The 20578-nt window shown below is 44.7% G+C and overlaps 1 protein-coding gene across 1 annotated transcript in view; it reads right to left on the reverse strand.

Moving 5' to 3' along the window:
* The window catches only part of smurf2 (SMAD specific E3 ubiquitin protein ligase 2), an 85829-nt gene that overhangs the window by 38094 nt on the left and 27157 nt on the right, over positions 1 to 20578 (reverse strand). Inside the window, exons 2-3 of the mRNA XM_015945256.3 lie at positions 13630 to 13668; positions 10039 to 10147 (exon numbers count right to left, since the gene is read on the reverse strand). Of these exons, the coding sequence (XP_015800742.1) occupies positions 10039 to 10147; positions 13630 to 13668 (148 nt within the window). The remainder of the gene's footprint in view (positions 1 to 10038; positions 10148 to 13629; positions 13669 to 20578) is intronic.

Consider the following 20578-nt stretch of genomic DNA (forward strand, 5'->3'; position numbering starts at 1 on the left):
AGCAAGACAAAAGTAACCCTCGTTTCTGAGATGAATAATGAATAAATGAACACCGCTTGGAATAAAAGCGCTCCACGTCCGCCGCAGCAAACCCAAACCAGTTCTTAATAACGGAGGATTTCATTCCTTTCTTTGGAACAAACTTCCCGCTCTCACCGGTGGCCGTGGCGTCGCTAGCTGTTGCCGTTTGGTGTGCGTGCTGTGACGTTGTTGTCACGGTTATGTGAAACTAACGCTACGGAAGCTCCGGGGAGCCAAAAAGGCGCTATTACATAAAAATTCAATTCACTTTTTTAAAAATCGCTCGCAACAAAAAATTTGAATTAATTCATTAAATCGATTTATCGCCCAGGCCTAGGTGCAGAGTAGAGCCCTGCACGGGCCTAAAATCTGAGCCTGTGTCCGGCCCGGCCCGAGGGGGTGGAGCCCCAGCCCGACCCGGTCCGAAAAGGTTTTCAGGATTCTCTGGTCCGACTTTTTTTTAACCTTTCATAATGTTTTAGCGCGATAGAATGCTCAGCATTGTAATTATCTGTGAGAATCGTTCTGCAGTAAAAAAATAAAAATAAAAAAAATAAAGAAAAACAGCATCAATGCAGCTTTTTTTTCTAACAGAGTATTTTTCGAGCGGCAGATGAAATTTACGAACACTATATTAATTGGATGCGTTTGTAAATTTAATCTGCTCTGAAAATGCGCTCTTGTGTAATTAGAAAAAAAGCAGCATTCTAATTTTCTAACTGCAGAGCGCATTTTCAGAGCGGCAGATTAAATAAACGCCCCCAGTTAATATAGCGTTTGTAAATTTAATCTGCCGCTCTGAAAATGCGCGATGCAGTTAGAAAAATACCCCAGCAATGAATGCTTTATTTTTTAACTGCAGAGCGAATTTATTCACAGAAAAATAGAATGCTGCCATTTTCATGGGAATAAATGAACGGCTTCTGACATCAAAGTGGACATAAAATGGCATATGTGAATAGGGGCACATGTTTCAATCAGCAGTTTGATAATTCGTTTAGGTGCATTTATAAACCACACACACCTTAACTGAGCTAACGGTGCGTGAAAAGCAGGCAGGTGCTGCTGCCTTTAAGTGTTTCAGTTTTTTTAATGAATTTGATTAAAAATAAAGGCGCCCGGCCCGTGTCAGAGGTAATTACACAGTCGTTGGCCCGAAGCCCGGCCCTCCTCTGGCTACAGTGCAGGGCTCTAGCAGCAATGACAGACTATTCCTGATTGAATGCTGCCAAGACAGAGGCTATCATTTTCAGCCCTAAGACTTCTCCAAGCCCCCAACTGACCATTCCTTTTAATTCAAGTGGGTTGAAAACCCGTGTCACAAACTTAGGGGTCGTGATGGATGCTAACCTAAACATGGACATTCATGTCAACCAGGTAGTTGAGGCCTGTTTTTACCGCCTGAGGCGTCTCTAAAGTTAAGCCCATTTTAAAAAGGCGTCATCTCCATTCAGTTGTCCGTGCCTTCATTACTTCCCGTCTCGACTACTCTAACTCGGTGCTATACGGTATCTCCTCCTCCGCTCTCGCTCGCCTTCAGCTAGTGCAGAACGCAGCAGCTCGATTCCTGACTGGCACCAGGCAACGAGAACACATCACACCGGTTTTGGAAAATCTCCATTGGCTCCCCCATCGATCTCCGGATACAGTTTAAGATCCTGGTTTTTGCGTTCAAATCCCTCATTAACTTAGCCCCTGGCTATTTGTCCGACCTCATTCACCCTTATGTCCCTAAGTGATCCCTCCGATCAGCCGACCAGCACCTTCTTCATGTCGCTAGCTCCCGCTGTAAGTCCCGCGGGTTTGTGCATCGAAGCTCTGGAACCACTTGCCCCTCCCGATCAGAATCTCTTCCTCTCTTTCCCTTTTTAAGTCTCGTTTAAAAACTCACTTTTACTCTCTGGCTTTTAATTCAGCCTAATTTATTCTCTTTTCTCTTTTCTTTTGTATCTGAATCACTCGATTTTAATGGATTTAGTTTTTACTATGCTTAACTGTTTTTATTATGTGTTTTGTTCAGCACTTTGGTTGGCTCTCATGTCGTGTTTAAATGTGCTACACAAATAAACTTGGTATGGTATTAATGTTTCTTATTTGGTGGTTTTAAATGTTTCTGTTGGATTAACTGACTCGAGTGCTTTAGCTTAGCAGCCAAAATTTTGGTTCACTCACATAGGATGACGTCCAGAACAGGAGTGCCCTCGGCAACGATTTCTAATGTCAAAATACTAAAACTTTATTTGTTGCAACAGGTTAAAAGTTTAGCTTTTGTCCCATGACCAGATCCAAATCATTTAAGGTTAAACGTCTGCTGATGACTCGACCTGATAATTGTTCTAAAGTTGATTTGGGGGTGACTTGCTCTTTAAATAACAGAAAAGGCTGGAAACACGCGATTCTTCTTGATGTAAGAAGTCTACTCTTTCTTTTGGTAGTATCAGTGTTTACCAGTGATGGGAGTAACACCGTTTAAAATAACGGCGTTCTTTTTTAGGTAACGGAATAATCTAATTAATTACTTTTCCCACCGTTGCAACGCCGTTACCGTTACTGGGGACGGAAGGTTGTGTGTTACTATGTGCTTGTCCAACGTTGAGCAAGAGTGTGAGGCTTTCTGACCGCCACACTTCAGCTGCAGCCAGGGAGAGAGAGGTGTCGGTAACGCTCTTACAAACACGATGATGATTGGCCGGGTGGGCGGAGACCCTCACCGTCTCAGTCTCTGCCTGCTGTAGACACAACAGAGCAGTGATGGGAATAACGCCGTTTAAAATAACCGCGTTAAGAAAAAAAAAAGTTTTTTCAGTAACGAGCAAACTAATGAATTATCGTCTTCTTTTATCAAAACGTTGTTTCTGTTACTGATAAGGAAATGCGTGCGTTAAGCAGTGCGGCGTGTTGAAGCTGTCATCAGCTGATCAGGAGCTAAAGAGGCAAATGTTTTCATCCAAGCGCATCACGGCCGTGAAGAACGAGGAAGAAGCGATGAATATCTACGGCTGCAGGTGTGGGTCTGCAGCCGTGTCCTTCTCAGCGTGACAGCGGGACGTCCCGAAGGTCCGCTCACCTGTTCACCGCTCAGACGACCTGATCTTCTACCTTCCTAGATCATCCAGCTGTAACCTGTTTCTGATCATGTCTTTAGTCCCGCTGTAACACTGATGCATCAGTCTCAGACGTCATGGAGCTCAGGTGTTATTAGAACTACCTGTGTGTGTTTACCACCCAGCTTCAGCTCTTCTGTGGTTGGGTCTGACCCATGTTAGTAAATGTAAGTCCTCCATCAGGCTTGTGCCTCTTCTAGTGTCATTTTAAAGGATTTTATTTATTTATTTAACCATTACTAGATTAGCAGCAACAGAAATGCTACTAAGAGCACACAATTATGTGAAGCTGGAAAAATTAAAATACCGTACAAAATTACATTTATTTCTGTAATTTAACTAGACTGAGAGACCATTTAAAGGCTCAGGAACCTTTACATGTGTTTCTATTTGCAATTTTAAATTTTAGCTGATTGGGGTCTTGTTAAATATCACACTTTTATTATCACCTTTTAATAGTCTAGATACGTGTAATGTTCCTGTTTGTAGTTCCTCCTGTTACATGCTTATTTATTTAAATTATTCAGGTTTACAAAAACCATTTGGACATACATTTTATTAGGTTCCAGTCATTAGTCATTTATTTTTCACTATTGTAGTAATTTATAGTAACCTAAGTAAGTTTAATTAACCCATTTTTCTTGCATTCTTTAATGAAAAAAGTAACTAAGTAGTTATTTTTCTTGGTAATTAGTTACTTTCATAATCTCGTAACTCAGTTAGAAACTGAGTTACTTTTTTGACAAAGTAATTAGTAACTATAACTAATTACTTTTTAAAAGTAACTTTCCCAATACTGGTGTTTACATGGTCATAGAGCGCAATCTTTTCTGACTCTTCAACAAACATTAAAAATGCTCAACATCGCTGGCAGTCAGAGGTTTTCGGTTTAGTTAACGGCTGGTCGCGAACAAGTTCATGAACATCACAGTCTGAACACCAAAAAGCTATAATGAATTAATGCAGGAACGTTTCTGAAGGCGATCACAGAGCACAGATAGTTTATGCACCAATCAGTCCGTGTTTGTGAACACTCTGTACTGATCCCACATCAGAATTTCTGTGTAATCCACACAGAAAATGTGCACTAGACACGACTAAAACCCAGAAACCCAAGTTACTAAAGATGTGATGTTGAACGCAGCTCTATTTGTGGTGCTCTGACCTGACGTGTGTTTAATGTGTGACTGGAGATCAAAGCATGCATTAACACACACACACACGTACGCACACACACACTTATGTCTCCTAACTACCTTTCAAACACACACACACACGCACTCGCGCACGCACACGCACGCACGCATGCACACACACACACACACACACTTATGTCTCCTAACTACCTTTCAAACACACACACACACGCACGCACACACACACACACACGCACACATACACACACACACACTTATGTCTCCTAACTACCTTTCAAACACACACACACACACAAACACACACACACTCGCGCACGCACACGCACGCACGCATGCACACACACACACACACACACACTTATGTCTCCTAACTACCTTTAAAACACACACACATGCACACGCACACACACACACACACACACACACACACACACACACACACACACACACACTTATGTCTCCTAACTACCTTTCAAACACACACACAAACACACACACACTCGCGCACGCACACGCACGCACGCATGCACACACACACACACACACACACACACACACACACACACTTATGTCTCCTAACTACCTTTCAAACACACACACACACACACACACACACACACACACACACACACACACACACACACTTATGTCTCCTAACTACCTTTCAAACACACACACACACACACACACACACACACACACACACACACACACACACACACTTATGTCTCCTAACTACCTTTCAAACACACACACACACGCACGCACACACACACACACACACGCACACATACACACACACACACACTTATGTCTCCTAACTACCTTTAAAACACACACACATGCACACGCACACACACACACACACACACACACACACACACACACACACACACACACACACACACACACACACTTATGTCTCCTAACTACCTTTCAAACACACACACACACGCACGCACACACGCACACATACACACACACACACACTTATGTCTCCTAACTACCTTTAAAACACACACACATGCACACGCACACACACACACACACACACACACACACACACACACACACACACACACACACACTTATGTCTCCCAACTACCGTTCAAACCCGGCCCCCACAATGCAGCTCTGAAATTGAGTCAAACCCGGAAGTGAAATAAATTGCAGTTCCACCCTCATCCACTAGGGGCTGGTGTCAGAAGCGAGCAAATCCTCATTGACTCCCATGTTAAAAATGCCAATTTCACAGCAGAAATAAACATGTTTACAGCCTGGTACCAAAACATGTTTTTGGTTTAAATGATCTAGTTTACACTCATGACAACTCTGAGGGGGGTGCATTTTTTCTCACTCTTCTGTTTAAGTGTATTAAAAGCCTAAAATTCTGTATAATTAATGAGCATCAGACCCACGTGACCACAGAGCTAGCTCCGTGGAAAGGCCTCAGTAGAGCCTCGGCCTCGCCTGAAAACTGTTTCGTTGGTAAGTAAAATTATATTTATGTATTTTAGGTCACTGCCGAGCTGAGCTTAGATTTTAACATGTACTGTTTAACCATGAAATTTAAATGTAATAGGGTAAAACCCAGTGCATTTAACATAATGCTGCACTTTAGAAAATGGGTTGAAATATAACATGTTGGTGGAGCTGGGTTCCCACTATCGGCTTGTGGAGCTCTCGGGAGACCTCTGTTTTCCACCCGGTTCTCCCCTCCCAGCAGCTCGGTCCATCTCTGTCTGAACGCGGCTTCTGTCTGCTGCGCGGGCTGACGGCTTGTGGAGCTCTGGGATGGAAACCTTTCCACCCGGTTCTCCCCAGCGGCAGTTCTGCGCATCTCAGATCGCAGCAGCGCTTGTCTGCTGCGCGGCTGCCGGCTTGTGGAGCTCTCGGGAGACCTCTGTGTTCCACCCGGTTTTACCCAGCGGTCAGCCCGGCGTATCTCTGACTCAGAAGCTCTGGTGTTGTGCATAGTTAACTCCGGTTGTAGCTAGGTTGCTACCTCCGTTAGCTTAGCTCCCACCTCCGCATTAGCTTTGGGTTAGCTTCAGGTTAGCTTGTAGCTAGTTCGACCGGGTGTCGTCAGTTGATCCCAGCCTTACAGCCCCACCCTCAGCTCCACCTCCCTTCCCTTTTGTGGAATTGTCTGGGCTTGACGGAACCTGTGACACGGTCAAAATGGCGGTGGTGGCCACCTCCCATTTAGCCTCAAAAACATGTTATTGGAGTCTATGGAAACCCATTGTCCATATATTTACATGTCGATGGTTCAAACACACACACGCACACACATGCATGCACACAAAAACACACGCACACACTTATGTCTCCCAACTACCGTTCAAACACACACACACACACGTGTGCACACACACACACACACACACACACACACACACTTATGTCTCCTAACTACCTTTCAAACACACACACACATATGCGCGCACGCACGCACACACACACACGCACACACACGTCTCCTAACTACCTTTCAAACACACACACACACACTTATGTGTCCTAACTACCTTTAAAACACACACATGCACGCACGCACACACACCACACACACACACTTATGTCTCCTAACTACCTTTAAAACACACACATGCACACACACACGCACACACACACGCACACACACACACACACACTTATGTCTCCCAACTACCGTTCAAACACACACACGCACACTCGCGCACGCATGCACACACACACACACACACAAACACACACGCGCGCGCACACACACACACAGACACAACTGTAACGATAGACAATGATGTGGTTATTCCACTGCTAACGTAGCAGAGTTGTGTTGCAGCTCCTCGGATGTAAACATACCGGTAGGTCACCAACAGAGCTTGGACCTCGTCCTGATAGTTGTGATCAGATCACAACATCCTTAATAAAAAGAAAGGGGGCAGTTTCACTTCATTACGTCTAAAATGTGACCTCCCGAGCCTTCGAGTCTTGAGCCTAGCAAGTCTGCTCTAGCGTAGCTGCAGTCATGCCAGGACGGTGTGAGGTGCATCATGAGAATAGCAAAGGGAATTTCAAGGGTAGGAAAAACCTGTCGAGCGCTAAGAGTGAAGCGTGGTCGTGGTCGCTAAAGGAGCCTGTTATGAGGGGCAAACCGAGGCGTTTTCTTCCTGATTTGTTTGCAAATTCAATTCAGACTAAAAAGTCAGAGAACAGCTTGTCTACACAAGACTAACACACACCCATGGAAAAGAGATGAGGTGTTCATATTCTGAGAGCTGCACAAGTTTTAGGTGGAAAACAGGTCCGTATAAAACAACACAGCTTTATAGGCATCCCGTTTCTAAAATCCGCCTCATTAACACAAGTCCACTCAAACAGAGAGAGAGCTTCGCTTTTATTCACCTTTTGGTACAAGAAATAATACTTCCAGCTTGCAGGTTTTTTTATATGAAGACAGGAACGGAGGCGGGAGATGGAAATGCATGAGTAGGAGTAGAATAATAATAATAACCATATTGGACCGGATCAGGAAAACACTCGGTTAATGCAGCTGCGTCCGTGCTCTAGTTCATCTCACACATATCCTGTGGCTCTCAGAGGTCCGTTTGACAAATGTGGTGCAAGAGGATGAATGAGTGTGAGGCAGGCAGCCCAACAGTCTGCCTCCACCAGCCTTGGCATGCCGGCCACATCCTGTAACGATGCAGAAGGGTCAAAGGTCACGGAGCAGTTAGATGGCTGTGGTGCACCCATCGACATAAATATATGGACAATGGGTTTCCACAGGCTCCAATAACATGTTTTTCTGCTAAAATGGGAGGTGGCCACCACCGCCATTTTGACCGTGTCACAGGTTCCGTCAAGCCCAGACAATTCCATAAAAGGGAAGAGAGGAGGAGCTGAGGGTGGGGCTGTAAGGCTGGGATCGACTGACGACACCCGGTCGAACTAGCTACAAGCTAACCTGAAGCTAACCCAAAGCTAATGCGGAGGTGGGAGCTAAGCTAACGGAGGTAGCAACCTAGCTACAACCGGAGTTAACTGTGCACAACACCAGAGCTTCTGAGTCAGAGATACGCCGGGCTGACCGCTGGGTAAAACCGGGTGGAACACAGAGGTCTCCGAGAGCTCCACAAGCCGGCAGCCGCACAGCAGACAAGCGCTGCTGCGATCTGAGATGCGCAGAGCTGCCGCTGGGGAGAACCGGGTGGAAAGGTTTCCATCCCAGAGCTTCACAAGCCGGCAGCCCGAGCAGCACACAGAAGCCGCGATCAGACAGAGATGGACCGGGCTGCGGGGAGAACCGGGTGGAAAACATCGGTCTCCCGAGAGCTCCACAAGCCGATAGTGGGAACCCAGCTCCACCAACATGTTATATTTAGACCCATTTTCTAAAGTCCAGCATTATGTTAAATGCACTGGGTTTTACCCTGTTACATTTAAATTTCATGGTTAAACAGTACATGTTAAAATCTAAGCTCAGCTCGGCAGTGACCTAAAATACATAAATATAATTTTACTTACCGAAAAAAATGAATTGGAGACTCCTTGGACGCTCTATTAGTGCAATTAATGCCACAGCAAGTCATTTTGTCCAACAATTGCACAAAAAATATCCAAAAAAGAAAACACACACACAGACTCAAAATGCCGGAGCAGTTTCCAGGCCAGACTGAGGCTCTACTGAGGCCTTTCCACGGAGCTAGCTCTGTGGTCACGTGGGTCTGATGCTCATTAATTATACAGAATTTTAGGCTTTTAATACACTTAAACAGAAGAGTGAGAAAAAAATTCACCCCCCTCAGAGTTGTCATGAGTGTAAACTAGATCATTTAAACCAAAAACATGTTTTGGTACCAGGCTGTAAACATGTTTATTTCTGCTGTGAAATTGGTATTTTTAACATGGGAGTCAATGAGGATTTGCTCGCTTCTGACACCAGCCCCCAGTGGATGAGGGTGGAACTGCAATTTTTGGTACTTCCGGGTTTGACTCAATTTCAGAGCTGCATTGTGGGGGCCTGGGTGCACCAATGAAACCACACACACGGAAAAAGAGATCCACTGCCAGCAGCTAAGGCTGCAATCAGAATACCAAGAGCTGGACGGCCTATTTTAATAAGACGGCGGACAGCTAGTCGGATGGTTAAATCGTTCCTCCTCCTCCTTCTGCTGGCCACCAGAGCAAACACGCCAGCCATGTTGATGGTAAATGCATCACCAGCACAGGAAAGTCACTTCCACATAAATCCCAGTCAACCGTGTCTGCAGACTCGTGGGACAAATCAGAGCAGAGACGTTCCACTGAGCGGTTCTCCTCTCAGCCAGACTGTCCCCCCCAAGGTGTGCGTGCGCAGAGAAAAAGAGAGAGATGGAGGAAGAGAGGGTCTGGTCTCCACGACAACCAAACACAACTTAGACCCGTGCTTCCTCCCGTTGTTGGCCATGAGCGATGGTTTGGATAAACACTGGGCGACTACTGGAAAGTTTCACTCGCACTCTTTCACTCACACGCTCCGTCTCCAGTTTTTCCAGGTCGCTTTCACGGGACGCACCATCTTTGGGAAAAGGCCATCGGGGTACAACAAAACATGCACGTGGTTCAGTCGGAGGAGGAAAATGCTATTTGGAGAGGCAGACCTCTAATTCCTCAAACGATGTTCCGGGGGACATTTTTAGACTGAGCCTTTATGTCGCAGCAAATCATCCACACGCCGAGAGGCCCGATGCAGGAGCTCCTGTTTAAAATCTTAATGTGGCGGGACTCACAGATCATAGTGCTGGTTCCACTTGGGGTCGAGGGTGTTCCTCACGGTGTCCGTGGAGTGGCACTGCCCCGAACCGTCAACGACTACCTTGGCAAAGGGATCGGGAAGGCCTGAAAGGAGAGAATAATTATCCCATTTTTCCCTGCTGTGAGGAATCTCAGACGGTTTCAGCATTTATTCATGTAAGGTCAACTAAAGTGTCAGCTCCTCCGTCCGATCAGATTTACAACAGCGACCCAGAGATTTCCCCTTTCAGGAATTATCTAGGAAGTTTTAGAAATCTGTAAAAGTGATACCTGTACTGTGATATAATGTAGGCAACAGGTCTTTTGTGGTTTGTTGCTCCGGCAGCTGATGATCTAGATTTGTAGACTAAATAATAATTGTAAAATAATTCATTTTAGCTCTGCTGGCCGGCTAGAGGTGGGTGTTCATGAACGAGAGGCGTCACATTCAGCCGTGATCACAGAAGAAGGGAGGGTTTTAGGGTGTATGGTGCAAGAGTGACATCCTGTGGTCATAGTTTGGTACTGCAGCCCATTTTCCAAACACACGAAAAATTATCTCACTCCCGTTCCGTGAGTTTCATGGCTGTTGCCAGCTACAGATCAGCACCAAAAGCCTCTAGACGACGAGCGGAGATGAGTCATACACGGTAAGTTGATAAGTAGATAAATATATTTCACTGTAATATCAAGTTGAGGTATTTTTAGAGCCGACTTTTTCCCTCTAATTCACCGTTGGTATTGTTAGCTCAACATTTGCCTCTAGCTAGCCTCACCTGATATTAGAGTAAAAAAAAAAAAAAAGATGCCGTGGCTTCTTAGGGGTACAAGAAATACGTTCTGGGTCGCTCCTGTTTGCTGGCTTTGGTTCTTTAAACAACTCTGGAGGTCTTTGCCGGCGCAGACCTGGCAACCCTGCGGGCTCACAGATCGTAAACAGAGACTACGTCAGTCTTTTGATTTTTTTCAAAGAAGAACCGACACCCCCCCCCCCCCCCGAGACATTAGCCTGTGTTGTGATTATTTTACAGTAAAATTTGTGCACATATATCATTGAGGTGCGATACATTTGTCCACCTCTAGATGGCGCTGTCTGAGAAAAACTTCTCGCAGAAACGTACTTAAAAAATCTGACCAATCTGTAAATAGGTGAACGGATGTTTCAAGCCCTAAAAGAACTTTCTCCACATCAAATCACAAATGTGTCAGAACAAATTCACAGACTTGCTAGCTGCACTTCATTTAGCTGTCCTTTCACAGGCCCGTTAAGCAAATTATAGCCCGTGAGTAAACAGAAAGCTTTATCTGTAACGTCACTGAGGGTGTTTCTCAATGCCACGGAACCTCGCCCTGATGTCTTGACCCCGCCCCGGTTGCCTAGGAGATACGTCATCAGGAGCGCCAAGACGTGTTTCAATGTTCATGATCTACCGAGGTGTGTGTTCTCGTTTGTTAGCCGTTTAGCTAGCTGAGCAAGGATACACGGGAGGTGTCTTGTAGCCTAGCCTTGGTCAAAAATTACCCACAATGCACCGCGGCATTTTCAAAAGGACAGCGCATCAGAAGCCGGCAGCTACTTCGGGGACAATTTTCAAGTTTAGAAGTAAGTCAGCTAATTTAAAACGTTTTTTTTAATCCAAACAAGTTATCTGTGGTTGGTTAGTTGCTTAGTAGCTGCAGCTTCGGTGGCTAGCAGGTTGTAACTCACTTATATTTTTAATTTAATAAACATATACACAATTTAAAAAGTAAAAGACTCATTAGATATTTATAAGTATAAAATATAACGTTATCTCCCGTGTCACGTGATGCAAGTCTGTTCCATTTAACCGTTTTCTTTGACCAAGGAAGGACAGTGTCCTCGTAAGCAAGGCGCCTGGCCTCACAAGACATCGCTTCGCAAGGCCAGGCGCCTTGACACTGAGAAACACCCTGAGTGTTTGCTCTGCTCCAGAGGGTTGGAATGGCAGGAATGGGCACCACAGAAACCACCTGACTGAGCAGGGGACCTATGGGTGATCACTCACCATGGCAGCCCGTTTGATACGTCTACCAGTTTGGTCAGCAGTCCTGCAGCAAAACTGTTCCATGTAGACTCTTGTGGGTTTTAGGGTTTGGTTGTTTTGGTTTTAAATGATGGGAAAACACAACATCTGTTCAAATGGTTTTAGGGAGCTGTTGATTAGAGCCCTGCACGGGCCTAAAATCTGAGCCCGTGTCCGGCTCGGCCCGAGGGGGTGGAGCCCCAGCCCGACCCGGCCCGAAAAGGTTTTCAGGATTCTCTGGCCCGGCCCGAGCCCGACTTTTTTTTAACCAACTAAATGAAAAGTGCGTCAATCCTGACCAATGTGTTAAAAGACGTGCAGGATCCGATCAATTTGTTTTTCCCTCATTTACCGTCACGGAGATAACGGCGCACTGGCTCTGGTGTTAATCAAGTTAAATTTTATCTCTTTGCAACAATTTTCACAAGAAAACAAAACAGTCAAAAGCAGGGCTTGAGTTGACCGGATAGTTCCCGTATTTGACCGTTTATTTTGACGGAGAAAGAATAGAAAGAATTACCCCGACGCAAGCAGACGAACCGACACTTTATTCGTTACACACATCGCAGATGTAGCTAAATCACCCAAGAAAAGATTCCCATCTGAACATCTGAGCTGCTCAGCGCAGCTCACTGTCAGCGCATATGTGCACAGCGAGCTGAAGTTGTGGAGAGGGGTTTGGAGCGCATTGCAGAACCAGAGCGCATGCGGGAAAGTTCCTCCCACTGAAGCGAGCGTTTTCCAATCGCTCAGAGAGACTTGTCACTTAGAAAATGTTCCCTGATTATGAAACTTTGGCTGAATAGTGCTTGTTCCTGTCTCCAATGTGGCGACGCATCCAGGAGGAGAATCCCAGAATCTCTTCAGCTCAGACAGCGCATATGATTACGCACAAGCGTGACCCGTCAACCCGGTCTCACAGTAAGACCGGGTTGGACCTGTTCAGGTTTACGCAGACAATCTTTACATCGAATTGACTTACAGATATAAAATTAATTCAGTAAAATATAAAGCATTTTATTTAAATATCCATTCATTATTTTACAAGCACAGAGAGCCGCATCAGATGGATGGAAGAGCCGCGGGTTGTGACATGTTTTCTCCAGGACCAGAGAGGACGCAAACTTGATACATCTCTTTTATTGTGAGGTAATAATCTCTCAGAGTTTTGCGGTTGCAGGCGGGAGTAGACATGCACGCTGCGGGTGCGGGCGGGAGTGTAACGCACATGTTGCAGTTGCAGGAGGTAATGGTCAGAAATTCAGCGGGAGCGGGATGAAGAAAACAGTCCCGCGCAGGGCTCTACTGCTGCGTTTGTGTTTCAATTTTTTTTAATGAATTCGATTCAAAATAAAGGCGCCCGGCCCGGCTCGTGTCCGAGGTAATTACACAGTCGTTGGCCCGAAGCCCGGCCCTCGGGCCGTCTGGCCGGGCCGACCCGAGGGCCTAGGGCTTCAGTGCAGGGCTCTACTGTTGATGTGTCTAAAAGAGATCAACAGTTGAAACTTGCTAAACGTTCACGACAAACAGGCAAATACTTACGAAAGAAGTCCTTCTTCGCCAGGTTTTTGGCACACAAGACTAGAAAAGAAAGAAAAGTCAAGCATTAGATTAAGATCCAAATATCTACTTGACAGGTAATGAAACAGCAGAGTGCATTCTTTTGCAGGATAAATAATGTAAAAAAGCTTGAATAAAACCTTTTTCCTAATCGCTGATTATGTTTTTTCTTTCAATTACAGCAGAAAATCTTTAAATTACTCAAACAGTAATGAACTGAAACCAAGTTTGACCCAAAATAACTTCTCTTCTAGCTTTTCTGCTCGTTTACAACCCAGGATGATGATGAGGAATGCTTACAAGTCACCAAAAATACATAAAGCAGCAACGTTTTAGCAAATATCACAAGAGGGAAAACAAAGCGGTGAATGTTTTTATTATTCTTCAGACGTGGAGCTGGAGGAGGAGATGTTTAGTCACGGTTTCTCCATCACAAGCAGTCTGCCTGAAGCGGCGCGTTGGATCCTGCTGGTTTGCTGTTAGAGGAGGAGAGATGAAGCAGAACCACTTACTCCCTCCTGTGATGGATTGATGAGGAAGCTCACTAACCACCTGGGTGTCTGGAGTTACAGCCAGTGAGTCAGGCACATGGAAACTATTTATTCTGCACGGCAGTTACTCAGAAAAACACTCCAAGTTGTGCAGGTATCAATTAGTTTGACTCTAGTTTTAACAAAGATTAGAAAAGTTGCAGCAGAAACAGCGTTTGGAGTTTCAAAGGCAGGTATCTGATCCTGCTGGAGTTGGAACATCTGCCTGCCAACCCTCGGAGCTGCAGCTGGAACGATTCAAGGCGAAGCCGCCGTGGGACATCGTATTAAGCTTGGTTTATGCTTGACGCATTCACTTTCCGCGCGGTGATGCGGCTCGCGGCTGGAACGCGCTTCACAACTCGCAGCGTTTATGGTTTGTGCGGCTTGTCTCTGCGGTGAGCCAATATTCTCCCAAACTGTAGGGGGCAGCATGGAGCTCTACGGCATGCATCCAACACTACATCATAGTAGAAGTAGAAATTACTGTTTACAACACGGCATTTCAGCATTTTTAACAGCATCCTCGTCTTTTCCGACAGTGCGAGCTATTTCTCTCCAAGAATTATTAACAACATGTTGATCACGGTGATCTCTGAGAGCTGAATCATACAAATGTCTGTATTTACGAACCTCTGCCGTGCCGGTCCGCCATGTTTTTCCGCGTCCGACCGTCCGCGTGGTTAGAAATTTTCTGAGGTGCGCGTTGCGGAAATCTTGTGTATGGCAAGCCAAAACCGTCACAATACGCCACTTTCCCAACCCGTCTAGTTAAGAAATGGCGAAAAAAACGCCGTTTGATGTGCCAAGACGTCGTAAAATACGGCGAAAACTCTGCCAGAACGCCGTAATTTACGCCGTTCTGAACGGTCCCGTAGAACGCCCGTAAAATACGCCGTTTTTTCCGGACATTGAACGCCGTTTTTTACGTCACCCTAATCCCAGACGCGTTCTCTGTGTGGGTGGCGTAAAATACGGCGTTTGGTACGGACATTGAACGCCGCTTTTTTCGCCGTTCTGTGACATAAAACGCCGCTTTTAACGCCACTTTGTGACAGTTTTAACGCGTTTAAAATTCAACTTTACTCTCATTTATGCAGAGCCCTCCCCATGGGTTTCTCATCCACTTAATTTAAACTCCAGTGACCCAATGAAAGACGAGGAGGTTGAGGCAGCACTAATTCATCCCAGATTCGCCGGGCTGTCGGGCTGTGCGGATTGCTGTTTTCTAATACAACTCGGCTCTGTTTCAACTAATTTCACTGTATTGAAAAAGCCTTGAAATGTAGTAATATTATCAACAATGTGTCAACATTATTATTTTTTCTGTCCACCTGTAAAAGGCAGAAACGCTGTTTCAGTCAGACCTGATGAATACTTAAAAGTGTGGCTGCCGTATCAGTCTGTCCTCGTGGCTCGTGAGTCCAGCTGAAACATCAGTGCTCTTTCTGTCCAAAACTCCATTCTTCTTAAGTTCATCCACTTTCAGTATTTACTATTGTGACAGTGTGTGCTGTCGCAACGTCCCGATTGATGATGCGCCCTGGCTACTTGGTCAAGGGAATGTTCCTTTGGCTGACTGGTTAGAGCGTATGACTCTCACCCGGGAGTCTGGGGTTCGAATCCCGCCCGAGCCCTCGTTTATCCACCTGGCCACACTATTGTTTTTTTTTTTTTTTTCGTTTTTTTTTAAACGACTGTTATACTTGTCTTACAGGAGCTTCTGAAGATGTTCTGTCTTGCTTCTCCATCATCACTCTCCAGCTCCTCAGACCAGCCACTCCAGAACCTTCCCAGATCCAGGATCAGAGCACTTTAATTAAAGTTTGAAACATGTCTGCTTGTTGTTCTCCTATAGAAGCCTTAAACTAGAATTTGCTAATGAGCTTTCTTGGCTAAAATATGCTCTTAAATGTTTTTATTTACATAATCAAGAAACACGTTTTTCATTGCTGCTTCACCAAGACATGACTCTGAGAATGTCCTCAAGATCCTGAAACACTGGTTAAAACAAATTACTTTTAACCTCTTATAAAACAAACGTGCCTGTTGATGATTATGCCACTATACTGAAGCACCTGCATACTTGCTACCGATTTGCTAACTTTCTGTAATATTTGATATTTAAGTTAAAAACATGAAATGCTGTAACACAAATTCCAAATGTTCTAGTTGAGCACTTGTTTCTACTCAACTAATCATTATTTCTGTGATTAGTCAGCTTTTTCCTTTTCAATAAACACATGGAAAAATTACAATTATCTTACTGAAAAATGGTTTAACAGTGTTGCACATGTATAATAATCTGCACTGGTTTTCACAGTTACGGCATTCTTCAAACTATAATAATAAAATAAAGTGAAACGATATTTACAATTGATTACTTACTATTTACATTTTATGCATCGATACTGTAAATGGCTGTTTACTAAGGCATACAAAGTCAGTGGAATGTTCTCATACGGGTTCTTGCCTAGTAAGCAGGGGGTTGCCTCCTGTAAAAATGGAGATGATTAGCCTCATTGTTGTCTTTCAGCACACTCCGTAAAGTCCTAAATTTAAAAAATGTGGTTTGTGGGAGAGGCTCATCTACTTTCTAAGGCTAACACTTTTAAACTCCTCTTAAGCACACACTCAACTTGTTAATAACTAAAAGGATTGTTCAATACCTGCTCAAATAAACAAGGCAATTCTACAGACTCGTGGATTTGTAAGTAGCATTAATGAAGAATACAGGATCATATAGAACAGAAATATGTAGATTTACAAGCAAACTACCTGTGTACAGGCACTGACTCTGTATGCCTTAGTAAACAGCCATTTACAGTATCGATGCATAAAATGTAAATAGTAGGAACTTGAAGTAATCAATTGTAAATATCTTTTCACTTTATTTTATTATTATAGTTTGAAGAATGCCGTAACTGTGAAAACCAGTGCAGATTATTATACATGTGCAACACTGTTAAACCATTTTTCAGTAAGATAATTGTAATTTTTCCATGTGTTTATTGAAAAGGAAAAAGCTGACTAATCACAGAAATAATGATTAGTTGAGTAGAAACAAGTGCTCAACTAGAACATTTGGAATTTGTGTTACAGCATTTCATGTTTTTAACTTAAATATCAAATATTACAGAAAGTTAGCAAATCGGTAGCAAGTATGCAGGTGCTTCAGTATAGTGGCATAATCATCAACAGGCACGTTTGTTTTATAAGAGGTTAAAAGTAATTTGTTTTAACCAGTGTTTCAGGATCTTGAGGACATTCTCAGAGTCATGTCTTGGTGAAGCAGCAATGAAAAACGTGTTTCTTGATTATGTAAATAAAAACATTTAAGAGCATATTTTAGCCAAGAAAGCTCATTAGCAAATTCTAGTTTAAGGCTTCTATAGGAGAACAACAAGCAGACATGTTTCAAACTTTAATTAAAGTGCTCTGATCCTGGATCTGGGAAGGTTCTGGAGTGGCTGGTCTGAGGAGCTGGAGAGTGATGATGGAGAAGCAAGACAGAACATCTTCAGAAGCTCCTGTAAGACAAGTATAACAGTCGTTAAAAAAAAACGAAAAAAAAAACAATAGTGTGGCCAGGTGGATAAACGAGGGCTCGGGCGGGATTCGAACCCCAGACTCCCGGGTGAGAGTCATACGCTCTAACCAGTCAGCCAAAGGAACATTCCCTTGACCAAGTAGCCAGGGCGCATGATCAATTGGGACGTTGCGACAGCACACACACACACACACACACACACACACACACACACACACACACACACACACACACACACACACACACACACACACACACACACACACACACACACACTGTCACAATAGTAAATACTGAAAGTGGATGAACTTAAGAAGAATGGAGTTTTGGACAGAAAGAGCACTGATGTTTCAGCTGGACTCACGAGCCACGAGGACAGACTGATACGGCAGCCACACTTTTAAGTAATCATCAGGTCTGACTGAAACAGCGTTTCTGCCTTTTACAGGTGGACAGAAAAAATAATAATGTTGACACATTGTTGATAATATTACTACATTTCAAGGCTTTTTCAATACAGTGAAATTAGTTGAAACAGAGCCGAGTTGTATTAGAAAACAGCAATCCGCACAGCCCGACAGCCCGGCGAATCTGGGATGAATTAGTGCTGCCTCAACCTCCTCGTCTTTCATTGGGTCACTGGAGTTTAAATTAAGTGGATGAGAAACCCATGGGGAGGGCTCTGCATAAATGAGAGTAAAGTTGAATTTTAAACGCGTTAAAACTGTCACAAAGTGGCGTTAAAAGCGGCGTTTTATGTCACAGAACGGCGAAAAAAGCGGCGTTCAATGTCCGTACCAAACGCCGTATTTTACGCCACCCACACAGAGAACGCGTCTGGGATTAGGGTGACGTAAAAAACGGCGTTCAATGTCCGGAAAAAACGGCGTATTTTACGGGCGTTCTACGGGACCGTTCAGAACGGCGTAAATTACGGCGTTCTGGCAGAGTTTTCGCCGTATTTTACGACGTCTTGGCACATCAAACGGCGTTTTTTTCGCCATTTCTTAACTAGACGGGTTGGGAAAGTGGCGTATTGTGACGGTTTTGGCTTGCCATACTTGGGCCGTGCGGAGACGCGGTGGAGGGGCGTGGTTGTTAAAATGACGCAAAATGACGCAACTTTTCCGCGCGGAGCCATGCGGACCTCGCGGACGCGTCAAGCATAAACCAACCTTTAATGATCTCATCGCTGCCATTCCTTTATTTTCTTCAATGGAGCCAACACGATACCCGACACATGTAGCCGCTCCGCCGTGCTCTCAGCTGCATAAACCTGTTCCTGCAGCACAGCTAACAGAGGCTATTTAAAAGCCACGCCTCTTGATGATGAGCTTGTCATCACTGGGACCAATAGAAGAGCTGCAAAGGAACAGTCGACCAATCGTTTGGAAGACCGTTTGACAATCTGTGACAAATGATGCCAGAAACCATCAGAAATGACTGATAACGGGAGTTGAGCGTGTCCACTGTCCAGGTGGGCGTGCTCCAACTTTACTGTCAGACATACACAACGGGCACACCCTTAGTAGCAGGCTGCAGCTTAAGCTACTCACTCATCAGCTGATGCCTTTTCCTCTGGCAGTCTGCTCCATGCCACACATACCCAGACACACACTCCACACTAAACGTCACTCTGAATCACTCTGGCTTCCAGTTACAACTGTTTACCTGTCAAAACCTTTAAGTACCGTGCCCACAAAACACACAAATCACCAGCGTCACGCATTCGTTTGATCAAACGTGAGCTTCCAGACGGAGGAGGGAGCGTAAACAGTCGCTGAGGCTGGAAGCACGGGCGTTTCGGGGTGAGGGGGGGTGCAGAACATGCTCAAAGCACGTCTTTCCACAAACATCCCTGGGAATGTGTGACGCTCCAGTGAAACCCGACTCATTCCTAAAACATCTGGTACGCATCACTTTCTGTCACATTCCTGGTGAACGGGGAGGCGAGCACACGTGCCCACACCTCGCTTTCCAATGAACTGATTAGTTATTAATTAGCACGTAAAAGGGTTTGTGATTAGCCCCGACCCTTGTGTCACCAAACCAAAGACAAAATACTCGAGATAGAAAGGGAACTGCCGGGAAAGACGAGACCTGATGAGATCCGAACTGCAGGAAGCTAAAGCTAAACCACGCTAAGATGAGGGGAAAACGCAGACCCTCCAGTGAGTACTTTAGCAGCCTGCAGCTAGCCACACGGCAGGAAGACAACACTGCAATTATAGCGAAATAATTCCTTAGGAGAACATACAAGAGGCAGAATTACAGCTAGAAAACGGAACAGTCAGTGCAAGGAGAACTGGAAAAAGATGTCGATCAGGAGTTCTTCAAACATCCAAAACATTTCTGTTATTTAGGTAATTGATCAGAAGCATGATTTAGAGTGGAAGTGCTGTTCTGTATAACAGCTAAGGACATTTATCATGATTATGACCGTTTATTATTGGACTGATGGGCTACTGACCAGTCCAAGTGGAGCCCAAAGAGGTTCATAAGTATCTCACAGCAGTTGGTTTTCAGGAAACAGTTGGTTTATATTGTCAAATTCAGACACAGCTACCAGGTTTACACTGCTAATGTGAGCCAGACATGCAGGCGGGCACATGCAGGTGAGGAGCTTCCAGGTAGCTCCCTCATCACCTTCTTCTGATGTCTGGAAGTCCCGCCAACACACGCATCTGACCAATGAGCAAACTGTTTTTTTTTCTGTGTGAACAGAAACCAAACCTCAAGAAAAAAAACTACAAGGTAACCAACTAGTGAACCTACCAGGACCAGGATCTAATATCATATCTTTAACTTTTAAAGCCTTACATGGTCAATCACCCTCATTTTTACCCTATTT

Source organism: Nothobranchius furzeri, chromosome 12 (assembly GCF_043380555.1).
Source record: "Nothobranchius furzeri strain GRZ-AD chromosome 12, NfurGRZ-RIMD1, whole genome shotgun sequence".
Lineage (NCBI taxonomy): Eukaryota > Metazoa > Chordata > Actinopteri > Cyprinodontiformes > Nothobranchiidae > Nothobranchius > Nothobranchius furzeri.